The sequence below is a fragment of the Brassica oleracea genome, chromosome C6 (assembly GCF_000695525.1).
Source record: "Brassica oleracea var. oleracea cultivar TO1000 chromosome C6, BOL, whole genome shotgun sequence".
Taxonomy (NCBI): domain Eukaryota; kingdom Viridiplantae; phylum Streptophyta; class Magnoliopsida; order Brassicales; family Brassicaceae; genus Brassica; species Brassica oleracea.
This window is the reverse complement of record NC_027753.1, coordinates 35,495,429-35,511,364: the sequence shown is the minus strand read 5'-3', so window position 1 is coordinate 35,511,364 and position 15,936 is coordinate 35,495,429. Positions and strand designations below refer to the sequence as shown.

General features: G+C 33.7%; 4 protein-coding genes across 4 annotated transcripts; 3 read left to right on the top strand and 1 right to left on the bottom strand.

The window, feature by feature from the left end:
• The first annotated feature begins 899 nt into the window (after window positions 1–899).
• LOC106298104 (putative wall-associated receptor kinase-like 16) lies at window positions 900–1,940 on the top strand. The gene has a single exon (XM_013734195.1). It carries the CDS (start codon window positions 900–902, stop codon window positions 1,938–1,940), a length of 1,041 nt encoding a protein of 346 aa, XP_013589649.1.
• A 6,503-nt stretch (window positions 1,941–8,443) lies between these two features.
• Window positions 8,444–10,931, top strand: LOC106296462 (uncharacterized protein slp1). Its single transcript, XM_013732594.1, has 3 exons — window positions 8,444–8,734; window positions 8,960–9,185; window positions 9,289–10,931. Exons 2-3 carry the CDS (start codon window positions 9,020–9,022, stop codon window positions 10,821–10,823), a joined length of 1,701 nt encoding a protein of 566 aa, XP_013588048.1. The 5' UTR covers window positions 8,444–8,734; window positions 8,960–9,019; the 3' UTR covers window positions 10,824–10,931.
• A 363-nt stretch (window positions 10,932–11,294) lies between these two features.
• Window positions 11,295–12,513, bottom strand: LOC106299506 (putative F-box protein At3g17500). The gene has a single exon (XM_013735588.1). It carries the CDS (start codon window positions 12,511–12,513, stop codon window positions 11,329–11,331), a length of 1,185 nt encoding a protein of 394 aa, XP_013591042.1. The 3' UTR covers window positions 11,295–11,328.
• A 289-nt stretch (window positions 12,514–12,802) lies between these two features.
• On the top strand, window positions 12,803–15,804 carry LOC106301095 (eukaryotic translation initiation factor 2D). Its single transcript, XM_013737416.1, has 8 exons — window positions 12,803–13,029; window positions 13,145–13,256; window positions 13,343–13,533; window positions 13,614–13,708; window positions 13,797–14,189; window positions 14,436–14,544; window positions 14,789–15,437; window positions 15,509–15,804. Exons 1-8 carry the CDS (start codon window positions 12,895–12,897, stop codon window positions 15,628–15,630), a joined length of 1,806 nt encoding a protein of 601 aa, XP_013592870.1. The 5' UTR covers window positions 12,803–12,894; the 3' UTR covers window positions 15,631–15,804.
• The last annotated feature ends 132 nt before the right edge of the window (window positions 15,805–15,936 follow it).

Below are 15,936 nucleotides of genomic sequence, written 5' to 3'. Positions count from 1 at the left end.
GAAAATATCGTATTAAACGGTCAATCAAATCTATAAAATTTCATAAAAGTGAAAAAAATATGACAATGAAATATTTATGTTATATGACAACAAATCATGCGACGGCTCAGCCGATCAATGCAGAATAATAAATAAATTATACGGCGGCTCGGCCGACCAATTAATAATAAACAGAATATAAGGCGGCTCGGCCGACCAATAAATAATAAACAGGATATAAGGCGGCTCGGCCGACCATTAAATTAATTAAATTATTATTAAATAATATAGGCGGTATTCCGGCCATTATAACAAGATATAAATAATAGTAGAGGCGGTATACCGACCATTATAACAGGGTATAAAGGATACAAATAAATTTTACCGAATCGCAGAGTGATCGTGCTGATAACGTGTTATAAAAAGAACTGAAATTTATTTGTATCGCAGGAATTTAAATAAGGGCAAAATTTTATACCCGTAGAAAGAAATAACACTGATACAGAGAGAATAGAAGAGAAGTGTTTTTAGGTGTGTTTTATAAACGAACGCAAATGTTCGTATATATAAGAAAATTTACTATGCAAATAGTACAGCGGGACTCACATCTTTAATTATTTCAAACATTACGGTGGTGGCCGCTTTTGTTTACTTTCGTAACATTAATGATGTTTTTTATTAATCACAGGTGGTAGTTAATAGATAGTTAATGATGTTTTTTATACTCCACAAAAGCTACCTATAACAACTTTTATTAAAAAAATGGAGGGAGCACGTATATTAAGATATAAAAAGTTAACTCAGATCTTGAATTTTTTTACCAAACCATTGACTTGTGAAGTTTCGTAACACAATTTGCTTACTTGGGACAACTCTAATAATCTCCCCATTTCTTCCTGCTACTCCACCACATCCAAACCATGTCCTGGAAAAAACTCATCACTTGTTGTTCAAGAACAACATCTAACAAATCATCTCGCCGCGAGTCCTCATCTTTGAAGAACGGAGGGCTACTAGTAGAAAAACTGATCCGTGTTTCGAACGGAGACTACAGTCCGTTTTGTGTATTCACAGAACAAGAGCTGAAGCAAGCAACCAAAGACTACGACCAAGATCTCGTCTGTCTTGTCGACGACAACTATAAATTGTTTCAAGGAGTTCTTGAGAACAGAGGAGCCGTGCTAATCAAGAAAACGAATGAACACGAAGAGCTCGTGGAGTATTGCATAAGGGAAATCGCTGTTGCCGCATATGTCAGCTCGAACATGAATCTGGTGAAGCTTCTTGGTTGTTGCTTAGAGAGCAAGGTACCGATTATTGTCTTTGAATACGTTAGTGGGAACCTATCTGATTACTTGCATAACAAGAAAGGGGTTATCCCATGGAGACAGAGGATTCGCATCGCTGCTCAGGTTGCAGACGCGATTGCTTATCTCCACTTGGGTAAACCACGACCTCTGATTCATAGACACGTGAAAACAGAGAATGTTTTGCTCGACGATAACTTGAACGCCAAGTTATTCGATTTCGGACTGTCTCTGGAAGTTCCAGAAGGTGAGACTTCTGTACAAGCATTAGTTGAAGGAACAATAGGGTTTCTAGCTCCAGAATCAGTAGTCACAGAAAGATTCAACGAGCAGACGGATGTTTTCGCCTTTGGTGCTACATTAATCGAGATTTTGACAGAAAGGGAACCTCATAATGTGTTCATCGGAGCATCTGATTATATGCGTAACCATGACACTACTCCAGTTGCAGAGTCGTCTCTCATATCCCTCTCTTCGCCGAAACGAATAGATCTTTTTTTGATGTTCTTGAAGGCCAATCTGATAAGGGACGGGAAGGATAATGCTTTAGAGGCTAGTGCAGAGCTCGCTGCTAGCTGTGTGGAGATATTGCCAGAGAAGAGGCCAACGATTGAAGAAGTAGCTAAGACGCTGAAACACATTCAGAACATGTAAAGTAAGACGTATTGTTTGTTTTTCTGGGGTTGAAGTTGTCTAAAATAAAGAAATGTGGTGAAAGTCCCTATTATGTCGAGTTCAGTGGTGAGAAATAGAAAATAGTATATATTTTACAACAATTCTATCGAAGTAAACAAAAATATTTTGATCGCCTCGCTGAACCAGAGAATTGGCCGGCCCTACGGTTTCGGATACTTCGTTTCATTCGGGCTATGTATTATTGGTTTGGGTGAGTTATATTCAGTAGTAGCAGCCCTCGAAGAAAACGGGGAAAGCACTTGCTTTCTGCCTTCCCAAAATAAATAAAATATCGACCATTATTTTCTTAAAATCTTCATTAGTCGTATGTGTTTTTCTGATCTTCCGTACGAAGCTTTGTAACAACAGTTATTCAAATTTGCTATTTAGCATGATTGCACGTCACAATTATATATTTAAGATTGTGACATGTATTAATTTATTAAATTTTATCAAAAATTAATTATATATATTATTTAATAGTAATTTTCCATTTGAAAATCTTAATCAAAAGATAATTACAAAATATTACTTGATAATAATTTTTCTTCTAATATTGTGACATGTGTTTAAATATATAATGATTAAAATAAATATAATAAGATAATAAAAACGGATTTTGAAAAAACTAACTTTAAAAATTATTTAATAGTATTTTTAAAAAAAAATATATATATATATATATTTAGTAGTAATTATTTTAGAACTTTTCCTTTTTCAAAATCCTAAAAATAGATTTGAAAATTTAATACAATTTTATTTTTCAAAAATCTTAATGAAAATATAATTATAAAAGATTATATTGAACGTGGTTCTTCAAAAATTCTAATTAACATGATTGTGACACATGATGGTTATATATTTAAAAATGTGATATGTATTAAACTATCTCACATTCAAAAATATACATACTAAAATAATAAAAAGATTTTTGTTAAAAATTAATTATAAATATTATTTAATAGTCTTATTATATAAAGCTTGGTTCTTCAAAATTGCTAATTAACATGATCGCAACACATGAAAATTATATATTTAAGATTGTGACATGTGTTAATCTATCTCATATTTAAAAATATATATACTAAGATATTAACAAAAATGAATTTTATTAAAAAGTAATTATAAATATTATTTAATAGTAATTTCCATTTTTAAATTCCTAATCAAAAGATAATTTCAAATGATTATTTTATAGTAATTTTCCTACTAATATTGTGATATATGTTTAAATATATAATGAGTAAAATTTGTATAATAAGATAATAAAAACAAACTTTTAAAAACGAAATTTAAAAATTATTTAATAGTAAAAACAATTTAAAATATTTTTTAGTAGTGATAATTTTAGAAATTTTCCTTTTTCAGAATCCAAAAAATATTAAAAAACAATTTATTTAATATAATTTTCTTTCTCTAAAATTTTATGGAAAATATAATTATAAAAGATTATATTGAGATAGGTTCTTCAAACTTGCTAATTAAAATGATTGGACACATGGAAATTATATATTTAAAAATGTGATATGTGTTAAACTATTCCATAACTAAAAATATATATACGAAGATGGTAAAAACGTTGTTTGTCAAAAATTAATTATAACTATTATTCAATAGTAATTTTACTTTTTTAAAATCTTAAAAATATAATTTCAAAATATTTTTTGATAGTAATTTTCTTTCTAATATTGTGACATGTGGTAGAATATCTCATGATTAAATATTTATATAAAATAAAAAATAATTTGAAAAAAGTTTCAAAAAAAATTAATAGTATTTTTTTAGATAAATTACTTTTTTAAAATCCTAAAGAAAAATATTTGTAAAATAATTTATTTAATAATAATTTTCCTTTTCTAAAATCCTAATGAAAATATAGTTGCAAACGATTATTTGATAGTAATTTTCCTTTTAATTTTTTTATGGTAGTTTCTATTTTGATCTTCACATGAAACTGATGTTGACTTTACAAAAAAAAAAAAATTATCATGCTACGGTACGTTAGTTATTGCCACAGTTATACTTAGGCGTATGTACATATAGATGTTATGATGTTGTATGTAAGTTAATGGGGGAAGTTAGTGCGACTATTATGCTTATGTATGATTATGTTTATGTGTGTTTGTTCTTATCGACATATAAAGTTGGTTATGCAGTTGTAAGTCATGCTACTAAAGAATTTAAATCAAAGAGAAGGGCTTTGCAATGGAACAAGATTACTAATAACTCGCCTAGACAACATGATTATTGAAGTAGAAATCCTAACTAAAAATTATGTGAAAAAATGAATTTTTATTCGTAGAATAAATCTCATACAAACAAATGCAAGATGGCTTTCAAACTGAAAAGACCATAATTCCCTATACGAATTTGCTATGCAATGAATATCAATAAGAGTTAAGGTTAAAGCTTAAAAAGTTGGTTTATATTTGCCAAGTCCACTCTTACAATTATACGCTGCACTACTACGAATCACTACAACTACAGAGCTTCAGATTTTTAAAATATAACGACAATAGTGTTCTACAAAATATTATATATCAAGAAATTTTCAATAGTATATGATATATAGAAAAAAGAGGTTAAAGTCATGATGCTAAAGTAAACAAATTTGATGTTTTATCTAGCAATATATTAGATATTTAGATGACTATCAATAATACATATTGATAGGTGTTGTGTAACATTTATATTATAAATTTTGTTATTTTTAATGTGTCTTAAATAATATACAGTGGAACCTCTATAAATTAATAATGTTGGGACTTTTTATTAATTTATAGAGATATTAATTTACAAAAATTTCTTTTTTTAGAATTTTTTTTCTATTTTTGAATATTTTTTATTGATAAAATAAGAAAATATTTGATTTTACCGTATATAAATTATTTAAATTTTAGAAATTTGACTTTCATATTATTTTATTATCTCATTTGGTGTATATTTTATGTTTCATAGAATTGTTACGTGGTTTTTGATATAATTTTACTAAATATTATCAAAATATTTTAAAATATTAAGAAAAAGAGAAGTATTTTCATTGTGAATATAAAACCAACAATATAATGTTTAATTTGTACTTATTTAAAATATATATAGAGATAGATTATTAATTTATGATTTTATTGAGACTATATATTTACATGAGAATTTTAAAAATATTATTATCTTATTATTTTATCGATTTCTGTCATATTTTACACCGGCCCGAGTTGGGACCAACGAAATTTATTAATTTATAAAGATTATTAATTTATCGAGTATTAATTTATAAAGGTTCTACTATAGAGAGTTCACAGTTTTATATGTATTTACTAAAAATTAAAAAGCTAATATACTATTTAAAACACCATGATTATTGAAATAGAAATACTAATCAAAATTTATGTAAGGAAACATATTATTATCACAAAAGTAAGTCACCAATATATACTGAAAAATTCAAGAACTACTGTGAAAAAATATTTTCATTCTTTTTATGTATTCATGAAATTAAAACATCAAATAAAACCGGTACAACGCACGAGTTCATATCTAGTTTAATTTAAATCTCAGCGTCTATAAGCACACGACCTGTGGCTTAGCTGCATGAAATTAGTAGTGACTTCTTCATTAATGAAATTAGTCTCGGGATTTTTTTTTGTTTTGAAAAAGACTGATGTTTTGAAAAAGACTTCATTTTTAAAATATCTATACAATCTAGGCCTGAGACGGATCAGATATCCAGACAATTTTAAAGTATCCGGATCCAGATCCTTATCCGGTGGATCCATAATTTTATTATCTTTATCCAGATCTGGGGTTCTCGGATATCCGGATGTCAGATATCTTCTAAAAATTGTAATATCCTGCGGATATCCGGATCCGGATTTGGATCCTTCAAATAAAAAAATAATAATATTAATATATAAAAAATATTAAAAATAATTTAAAAATAAAAAAATATATAATGTTTTTAATTATTTCTATGTATAATATTTCAAATTTACATAAAATTTATATATACTATTATAAAAATAAAAACATATTAAATAAATTAATTTTTATATATAGATATTACTATTTTTGAAATAGTTATTAATAAAAATTACGTATACGGATATTCGGACTAAAAAATTAAGATATCCGGATCCGGATCCGGCTTTGACGGATCCAATATTTTACTATCCGGATCCGGATTCGGTCCCTCCAGACATCCGGATCGAATCTCGGATCGAATCCGGATCTCGGATCGAATCCGGATCTCGATCCGGATCTCGGATAAAAGTCTCAACACTAAATTACAATTTAATAACTGGAAAAGAAAAAATTATAAAAAGACTAGTGTGACTGTGTGAGGTCGGCCAAGGCGAGGTCGACGCAGAGGAATTCGCCAGGTGTCGTAAAAGAAGGGAACAATCCAAGCTGGATCTGTTAATGCCACGTAGTTACTCAATCATTAGTCAGCTTCATGGGGCCCATCTCCGTGATCCCGACCGTCATTCTCCTTACCGTTTTCATTAGTTTCCTATTCATTTTGTATTCGTTTCAAAATTTGAGTGGACCAATCATTTTATACTATTCCTTATATATTAAAATAGAATCATTCTAATAAATGCATTCAATCTATAATAGATACGTGACAGTTTCAGAATGATTTGATAATAAATATACTAATACGTTTATACTATATTCATAAATGTGTTCACACTATGCGCTTTACGTTTTTTTAAATATAAAACTCACATACATGGTTTAAATAAAACTCTAAATTTTTCGGTTCGAATAAAAATAGATAACGAATCAAAAGCCAAACTATATATATATATTATTTTTATTTTTTACGGATAAAATTGAGCAAAATATTCATAAATTTTGATTCGATTCGTTATCCGTTTTGATTTGAACCAAAAAATATGGATATTCGTAACTCTACGAAACAAATAAAATACTAAAATACAATATCCAAAAGGAAACAAATCATTAGTACCAATATGTTTAGGAACAGGTATCTAATTCAATCTGTTATATACATACATATATATATATATGTGTATATATGTAAAGAATTATATATATATGTTATATATATTATACTTCATATCATTTTTACAATATTTTTATAAATTAAATTTATTATATTAGGTACTAGAATTTAAAAAGTTAAATAATGTTTTATTTTTGTAATAAAATGTTATTATTAAAAATTTCAATTATTTTAAAATTTTTATTTTATTTACGGATCAAATTGGATATTCTTTAAAATTCTAAAACATTTCGGATATCCGAGTCACTGAATATCTAGCTGGCTAACGATCAAATCGACACGAATGCTTCCAAATACCCATATATTTGATATGTGTCCACCCTATTTACGGATACAATTTTATTTTCTTTATATAAGAAAATGACTAATGTTAAGGTCTTTTTTTTATTTTAAATTATTTTAATTTTATCTTTTATTTATTATTTTGAACAAAAATATCATTTAATATTGATTAATAATATCTTTATACCTAGTTTTTATTATTTGTTATGTACAATGTAGCAATAACACTGTCACGGAAAGTAAATCCTTTCTGGCTGAATTTTAAACTGGAAGACAAACGAATTTTCTTAAGAACGACTTATAACCAAAACACACAAATTTGCATAAGATAAAAACGAATTATTGAAAGTATGTATGTAATACTAACGCACAAACGAAATGACATTTCAATACCGACATAGTTGCACCCCACGTTGAGATGGCATATTCATAAAGAGTTCCTTTTTTTTTTTTTTTTGAACTTAAGAGTTCCTTTTTCTTATAATTTGTTTTCCTCAATAGTTTATGATGTAATAACTTTGGATGGTGGTGCGACCAAAAAACGGAAAGAAAAAATAGTGAATAACCTAATAAACCATATTCAAACTACATATGTATATAGACAAAAAATTACTTGACAGTGACACATTTGAACATACATTCTTAATTCCGTAAGATAAATTATTAGATAATAGTGAAAAAAATTCTTAAAGAAAAGGCTGGAGTCCAACGATTTGAGATTAATGGTCTAAACTCTAGCTTGATAGAGTTTTTGCAAAGCAAATGATTGCTTTTCTTGGTAGAAAGAAAGTGAAGTGAATCGAAAATCTGGGATATAGTAATTTGGTTTATTGAGGTGTATAGTCCAAGACTCGAGAAAACAAACACAATAGTATATGCTTAATTCAAATCTAGGCTAGATCCAAGAATGAAATAAAAAGAAGATTCTTACCACCTATGTTAAAACAGTCATTTCAAGCAATGAAAATCAAATATTCAAATATTCATGCATGGGGCGGATCTATACAAAGATTTGAATCTAAATAACATCCAACGGAGAAAACGTACAGATAATGACGTTATTTTTTTTTTGAATGATATTTAAAAAAAAATACTGTAGACAGCTAATTTTGATTAGAAGGTAAGGCAAACTAACTATATTAAGGAAAACCTTAAAGTAAAGAAATAAATTAATTGCAAGATTCAAAAAACTGTGGACCGCTAACAATCATCTTATACATTGTTCCCAAATTCTTTTCGATAAACCTATCTCAAAACCTCTTCTCTGTTCTGTCCATTGTCTTCGCGGATCAGAGAGTGCTTGTCTGACTCTACAGCTTCCGCGTTTTTTTAATCATTTTGAAAGTCTTTTGTTTGACTCTTCTCCTTTCCTTTTTACAATTACACCACAACGGTTTTTAAAACATAGTGGCTGAGATTGAGGTAGATCGCCGGAATCTCATTGGAGACTGCGGCGTTGAAAAGGGTTTGTTCTGAAGAAGCTTTCAGAGATTCTCTCTTTATGTATTTTATTTGCTCCGACCACTTTCCGCTCAACTGGATCTTGAAGTTGCCTTTTCTTTTGTTATGAGTCGTTCTGTTCCTTCTTTTCTGTTCGATTTAGCTTCTTGAAATCATCTGGTTATGTTTTGCTGTTGTAGTTAAAAGAATTCGCTTTACTTGCGTCTCTAATACGCATCGTTGATAACAGGTGTGTGTGAACTGTTCGTTTAGTGTTTTTGTGGTGATCTGATTCTTGACTGGATGTGAAATGCAAAGATCACGGAGAGCTCTTCTGATTAGAACAAGAAGAGCTTCTGAGAGTGCTTCTAATGGAAGGAACCGCCTCTACAAAGTTTCTTTGTCTCTCGTTTTCCTCATTTGGGGGCTTCTCTTGTTATCTACTTTATGGATCAGCCATGGAAATGGTGACCAAGGTAACCTTCAAGTTCGATTATGAAACTTAATGTTAAAATCTGCTTTCAGAGAACATACAGTCATGAATATGTGTATTAAAACCTTACTCTTGGGCATTTGCAGGAGGGAGGTCTTTAGGCCAAGTTGATCCAGATGCTGTTAGTGCAAATGAGACAGCTGAACATGTTGATGCACCACCACTAGACTCTACTTTTGTTCATTCTACTCTTGATATACCTTCAGCCGAAAAAATCAAAGACGTACACATTCTATCAAAGCAAGTAGAAGTCAATAACACAGTCACAGGAAACCTTACAGAAAGCAAAGGAAGTGACACTGTGAAGCAAAGTGAGATGATTAGTAATAACTCAGGTCCAGTGAATGACAAAGAGACAGGGCGTCCTGTTCCGTTTGGTCTTGATGAGTTCAAGAGCAGGGTGTCCAGCTCTAAAGACAAATCTTTGTCTAGCCAAGTCAGCGGCGTGACTCACAGGATGGAGCCTGGTGGCAAAGAGTACAACTACGCAGCAGCCTCGAAAGGAGCTAAAGTCTTGTCATCTAACAAGGAAGCAAAAGGAGCTACAAGCATCATAACCCGGGACAAAGACAAGTACCTTCGGAACCCGTGTTCAACTGAAGAGAAGTTCGTTGTCTTAGAACTTTCAGAAGAAACGTTGGTGAACACAATCAAGATTGCAAATTTCGAGCATTACTCTTCTAATCTCAAGGACTTTGAGATTCTTGGAACCTTGGTTTATCCTACTGATGCATGGGTTCATCTGGGGAACTTCACAGCTTTAAACATGAAGAACGAGCAGAACTTTACACTCGGTGATCCACAGTGGGTGAGATATCTAAAGCTAAGTTTCCTAAGCCATTACGGTTCAGAGTTTTATTGCACCTTGAGTTTATTAGAAGTTTATGGAGTGGACGCTGTGGAACGAATGCTAGAGGATTTGATATCTATCCAAGACAAAAACATAGTGAGACCTCAAGAAGAACAAAAAGAGAAGAAGGAGAGCGATGACGACATGAGTAAACAAAAGGAGAAGGAAGAAGAAACCTCACCAGAGAGTGCGGTTGAAGTATCGAATGAGAGAAAAAAGCTGCCAGATCTGGTGGAAGAGATAAAACATCATCAACCAGGGAGCAGGATGCCAGGGGACACGGTGTTGAAGATATTGATGCAGAAGATAAGGTCACTGGACTTGAGCTTGTCAGTGCTAGAGAGTTATTTGGACGAAATGAGTTCTAGATACGGGAAGATATTCAAGGAGATGGATCAGGAGGCGAGCAAGAGAGAGGAGGAGGTGGCGAAGATGTGGCTAGAGGTAGATAGAATGAAGGAGAGTGAAGAGAAGATTAAGGAGGAAGCAATGGAGATGAGAGAGTGGCGAAGTAGAGTAGAGATAGAGATTGAGAACAGTGAGAAGGAGAAGGAGAAATTGAAGGAGAGGTTGGAGCTAGTGTTGGAAAGAATGGAGTGGATGGAGAAGAAAGGCGTGGCTGTGTTCACCATCTGTGTTGGGTTTGGGGCTATCGCGGTTGTAGCTGTGCTTCTTGGTAAGGGTATCGGTCGAGCAGAGATGACTGGTAGCTTGGCTTGGCTGATGTTGTTGATAAGCTCTACATTTGTTATGTTTGTTTTGTCTCTTTGAGCTTTTCAGTTTTGTTCTAGTTTTTATTGTAGAGGAGGTAGTTGCGTCTTTTCTTATACCGAATAAAATATTCATCTTCAGATGATGATTAGTTTTGTTGTGCTCAAATTTCCAGTTCAATTGGTTTTTGCAAGTTACTACGGTTCTCTTATGCCAATTCGTATGATAAATTTTGGACGTTGATTGTTAATAGATTTTGAAATAGTTTTTGGATTTTGTTTCTGAAAAAAACCAATTTTTAGACAATCAAGTTGTTTAAACAAATTTTGGAGGTTTGACTATTTGCATCTATCTTTGGTGTTTATTGATCCTAGAAGAACTTTTTTTTTGGCAGACAATATAAAACATTCAAAACTGTAAACAGTCAAAACCAAAAGATTAGTTTAAGATAAGTCCACAGAATTAAGAACTTTAAAAAGATTAAATATCCGAAGATGTGTATAATGTAAAGATCAACCCAAAACATTCAACACTGAAAAATCCTTTTCGGTGGTTTATAACCACACTAATGCCTGTTTTTCCTTTTTCGTTCTCGTGTCATTACTCCACCCTGTTGGATTTGAACCAAGCTTGGAACATAATTGTAAATAACTGGACCCGAACTATTTGCTCCTACGGGTATTTTCATGAACCGATTGTCCTCTCCAACAATGTATACCATGTCCGTATACCTCTGATTAAAATATTCCACATCGCATAACACGGCCGCTTTCTTCTCCTCGTCGATAAAGAAAGTTATGTCAGTTGAAAGATCTATCTGAGGATTATTCTCATCTAGTTCCAGTGATAAAAATTTGCTCCACGACACAAGTCTGGCCTGATCAATCTTATCATGTGTCGTCATCCATATCTCAATCTTTGTTGGATGAGAATAGCTGCTATACAATACCGCCAGTCGTTCTTCTCTAACAGCTGAGAGAGTTGTAGGAACAAAATCACCATCGACACTCGAAAAACTAATAGATAAACACGTAAACTTCTCTGTTGAAAAATCGAAACTAAGTAAGAGATCTTCTTCATCATCTTTATTGGCAACCCAATAAATATTCCCCTTCAAAGACACTGCCTTTGATAGTAATCTTCTGCAGTTCTTGGGAAACACGTCATTAAGATCGTTCCAAGAATGAGACTCAAAATCATAGATTCCACAGTCAACATCTTGAGGTTGTGCGGCATAAAAATCCCAGCTGGATCTCAAGATTTTATAGGTTTGGCAAGACTTGTTATTTTCGTATCCAAGAGCAAACTCCGTGTGATCCTTGTAACGACCACAGAATGGGATCCACCTGATTTGGCCAGTACAAGGGTTCCAAACCACGAGTCTTATGTCCCATGTTATGCATAACAATAGCCCGTCGCAGTGAAAGATATTATATATCTTGAATTGTTTCGGACTGTGGAACTCTTTGAGGTTAAGCAGCGTTTGTGGATCAACAAAGTTGTTGTGAATCCCATCGAGATTTACATTCATTGAATAAACCTTCCGTGAATTACCCGACATGAGAACCATACACTGTTTTGCTGCTTTATCCGAGTGCTTCTTGATGAACTCGTGATCTTTGAATAGAGCGTTCCATCGCTTGCAAGTAAAACTTAATCGTCCCAGGGATGTAGCAGGAACTCTAGAGAGTATCTCAAGTACCAAGTCCCATGGAAGATCGAGCAATCTCAATGCCTCTCTTGTCATCATCACCCAATGGATTAGAAGAAGGCACGAGGTAGCTAGGTTTCTTAGAAATTGAAGAACTTCTGTAAAGATAATCTAAGAGATTGGAGAATCTACAAGACGAGACGGTTAGACGCTTTTATAGGTTTTTGTACCTTTTAGAATCGTTAGGTATTGAGTAAAACATGAACCAACTGGATCAAGTAGAAAACACGATTTGGTTTCGGTTTAATTTCGATTGGGTTAATTCGGTTCGGTTTGTGTTTTTTTGCCACCCTTACGTGACGTGGCAGGCGTGGAAAGGAAACCGAGAGAGAGAAGAAAAAGGGTTTAGTTTAGGTCAAGAGAGAGAGAGACAGTACTGGTGTGGTTTGTGGTTTCGGCTCTCTCGCGACACGCAGCAGAATGTTCAAGAAGGCGGTGGAGGCTAAGTCTCACCAGCGTCTCTCCGGCGCCGATCGGAAAAAACTCCGGCGCACCGTTCAAAATAGGTTTTCTCTCCTCACCGATGAGCTCCTCGACGCCATCCTTCCTCCCAAGGTTTGATTGGAGATTAAAGTGGATAGATTACTGTGCCTTTTGTTCTTCTTACAACTGATTAGGTTGCATCGAGTTTTGTAATGGATTGATTCGGCACTCTCTTGTCTTTGTCTAGGTGGAGATAACTGTTTCAAAGTTCCAGAACCGTGTTCTTGTCTATAGTATTGAAGGTGGATGTCCTATGTTTTTCGATATTGATGGAAGAGGGAATGAGATTTTACCCACAGGTTTGTAGATAATTGTATGATTCATATGTTTCAAGGACACTTAATGATTCGCTTCTCTTGTTTTTTTCTTCTTTGTTATGCTGTAGTGTTTGCTCTATGGGAGGCTCCTGAGATGTTACCTTCCTTTATGTTGAAAGGAGGTGAGGTTTCGCGGTATGTACTAGGCGGTGCTGATTTGATGTTCCCTGGTATATTGATCCCTCCCGAAGGCTTTCCTTCTTTCTCAGCTGGAGAGATATGGTCTGTCAAAGTTCCTGGGAATGCGGCACCTATTGCTGTAAGTCTCTTTATACTTTTGTTGACAACATCAAGATTCAAGTTTGGGTAGTTACATGATGGTTATGCGTGTTTTTGAAGGTTGGGTTTACCACAATGAGTAGTGCAGAAGGTATTAAAGCAGGTTTGCGTGGGAAGGCTTTACGGATAGCTCATTATTACCGTGACTTCCTCTGGTACAATACATGAGATGCTTTTTTACTTTTCTGTTTGTTGTTCTCTGGAGGAACTCAGTCTTTTACATGGTAAATTTGTGTTTCACAGGGAATCAGCTGAGGGGCATTATGTTCCAAATGCTGGGTTTTGGGAGGATGTTGTCATGGAGGATCCAGCGTTCCTTGCTTCTGGTTCAGGTGAGGAAATTTCAGACGCTTCAGCTGGGCAGCAGACAAGCACAGGAAATGAAGAAGATGCATCTGCTTTGGAAACAGCTTCAACCTCAGCTACTGATGCTAAGAATGGTACTGAAGAAGACATAGTTGGAAGCATGAATGAGGTTAACTTAGGAGATGACGTTTCTGCTAATGAAGCTAATACTGAGAAGCAGAATCCTCTCTCCACAGAGGAGGTAGATGCCCTTCTTGACCAATGCCTTTTGCAAGCATTGCATACAACACTGAAAGAGAAGGACCTTCCCATACCAGGAAGCACTTTATGGTAAGAATGCCATTCAGATACTTTGAGTTTCTTTGAAAGCAAACTTTTTTCTAGTAATTGCTTGGAATATTACGTCATGATGTATGCTTTTCCCCCTTTACTTTGTTGGGAGGGGTTGTTATATCACACTCTAAAGCTATGTTCTCGTATTTGTGTTACTCTTGACTCTGCGGAGACCTGACCTTAACCCATTTTTTTTCCTTTCCATGTTTAGCTTACATAATTTTTTTTATGTGGGTGGTGCAGGGCAAATCATGTATTACCTTGTAGGCCTCCTGGGATCACACTAGACATTAAGAAGTCTTCCCATAAAAAACTGTCAAAGTGGCTGCAATCTAAAGCTTCTGCAGGAATGGTTAGTTATCTTGTGACTTGTCTCCTTGTTTGTTGGTAATTTTATTACTCGATGTTATAGAGTATGAGTGTACACAGACTCTCTCTTCCAACACCGACTAGTTTATCAGTTATAAAGTGCTATATGTATCTCAAAAGAGTTGGTAACACTCATTGCCTCATTGGTAGTTTACCATTTAACCCTGATATACGCATACACTCTGATTTATTGATTGGCACTCTGATTGTTTTAACCATATGCACAGATAACTGTGAAAGAAGACAAGCACAAGAAGGAGATTGTGCTGATCTCAGTTAACCGCAGGCACCCTGATTACTCATCCTTCAAGCCAGAGAAAAAGAAATCAGAAATCTCCGAGTCTTCTGTCGCCAGCTCCACAGCACAAGCTCAGTCAGACAAAATGCTTGAAATCATAGAGGTCTACAAACCAAGCATACACAACAGCGCAATATTTGCATCACTCGGAGAAGACAAAGGAAAGCTATACACAGCTTCAGAAGCCTCTGACGTCGTCTTCAAATACATCGAGAAGGAAAATCTGGTGAAGCCAACAAACAAGTCAATGGTGGTGCTGGATCCTATCCTGTGCGACGCATTGTTCAAAGGAGCTATCAAAAAGGGATCAGCGTATCCGTCAGAGATTCATAAAAAGGATGTTGGATCGACTTTTATAGGGAGGATGCAGCCTCATCAGGTGGTGATGAGAGGAGGATGCGAACCTGTGGTTCGTAAAGGAGGTATAAAGCCGGTTCAGATAATGACGGAGCGAAGACAAGGTAACAAGAAAGTGACCAAGGTCTCGGGGATAGAGACGTTCTTGATGGATCCTGACTCGTTTGGATCAGAGCTGCAGAAGAAGTTTGCTTGTAGTACTTCAGTTAACGAACTTCCAGGTATGTTGCTTTTGTCTGTTTGTTTGTGTGAAAGGGAATAAAACTAGTGAGAGATTGTGTTTGTCTTACAGGTAAGAAAGGGTACGAGGTTCTGATACAGGGAGGTGTGATTAAAGATGTGGCGAGGTATATGGTGGAACACTACGGAGTTCCAAAGAGATACATTGAAGTTCTGGATAAGACTAGGAAATGATTTCATTTGCTGCTATCTTTCTTCTGTTTTACTTTTCGTTTTGTGTTCTAAATTTTTAATTTTATTTAGTTTCCCTGAGGTTACTTTACTCATCTTTTATTTTTAGCTTTGTGAAAATAAGAGAGAAATGGGAAGTGAATAAATAGCAAGCAGTTAAAAGTCCGCTTGGAAGCATGAATGAGCTGAACTTAATAGATGACATTTCTGCTAAAGAAACTAACTACCGAGAAGCATGAAAATACTTTAATACATTCATGAGTTAAGTTGAGAAAATAACCGGTCATCAGTACTAGTTTGCATGGTTCC

Coding starts and splice junctions, on each gene's coding strand:
- LOC106298104 (XM_013734195.1), top strand. CDS start 900: ATGTCCTGGAAAAAACTCATCACTTGTTGTTCAAGAACAACATCTAAC.
- LOC106296462 (XM_013732594.1), top strand. CDS start 9,020: ATGCAAAGATCACGGAGAGCTCTTCTGATTAGAACAAGAAGAGCTTCT. Junction 9,186..9,288: donor CCATGGAAATGGTGACCAAG/GTAACCTTCAAG, acceptor GGGCATTTGCAG/GAGGGAGGTCTTTAGGCCAA.
- LOC106299506 (XM_013735588.1), bottom strand. CDS start 12,513: ATGATGACAAGAGAGGCATTGAGATTGCTCGATCTTCCATGGGACTTG.
- LOC106301095 (XM_013737416.1), top strand. CDS start 12,895: ATGTTCAAGAAGGCGGTGGAGGCTAAGTCTCACCAGCGTCTCTCCGGC. Junction 13,030..13,144: donor ACGCCATCCTTCCTCCCAAG/GTTTGATTGGAG, acceptor GTCTTTGTCTAG/GTGGAGATAACTGTTTCAAA. Junction 15,438..15,508: donor TTCAGTTAACGAACTTCCAG/GTATGTTGCTTT, acceptor TTTGTCTTACAG/GTAAGAAAGGGTACGAGGTT.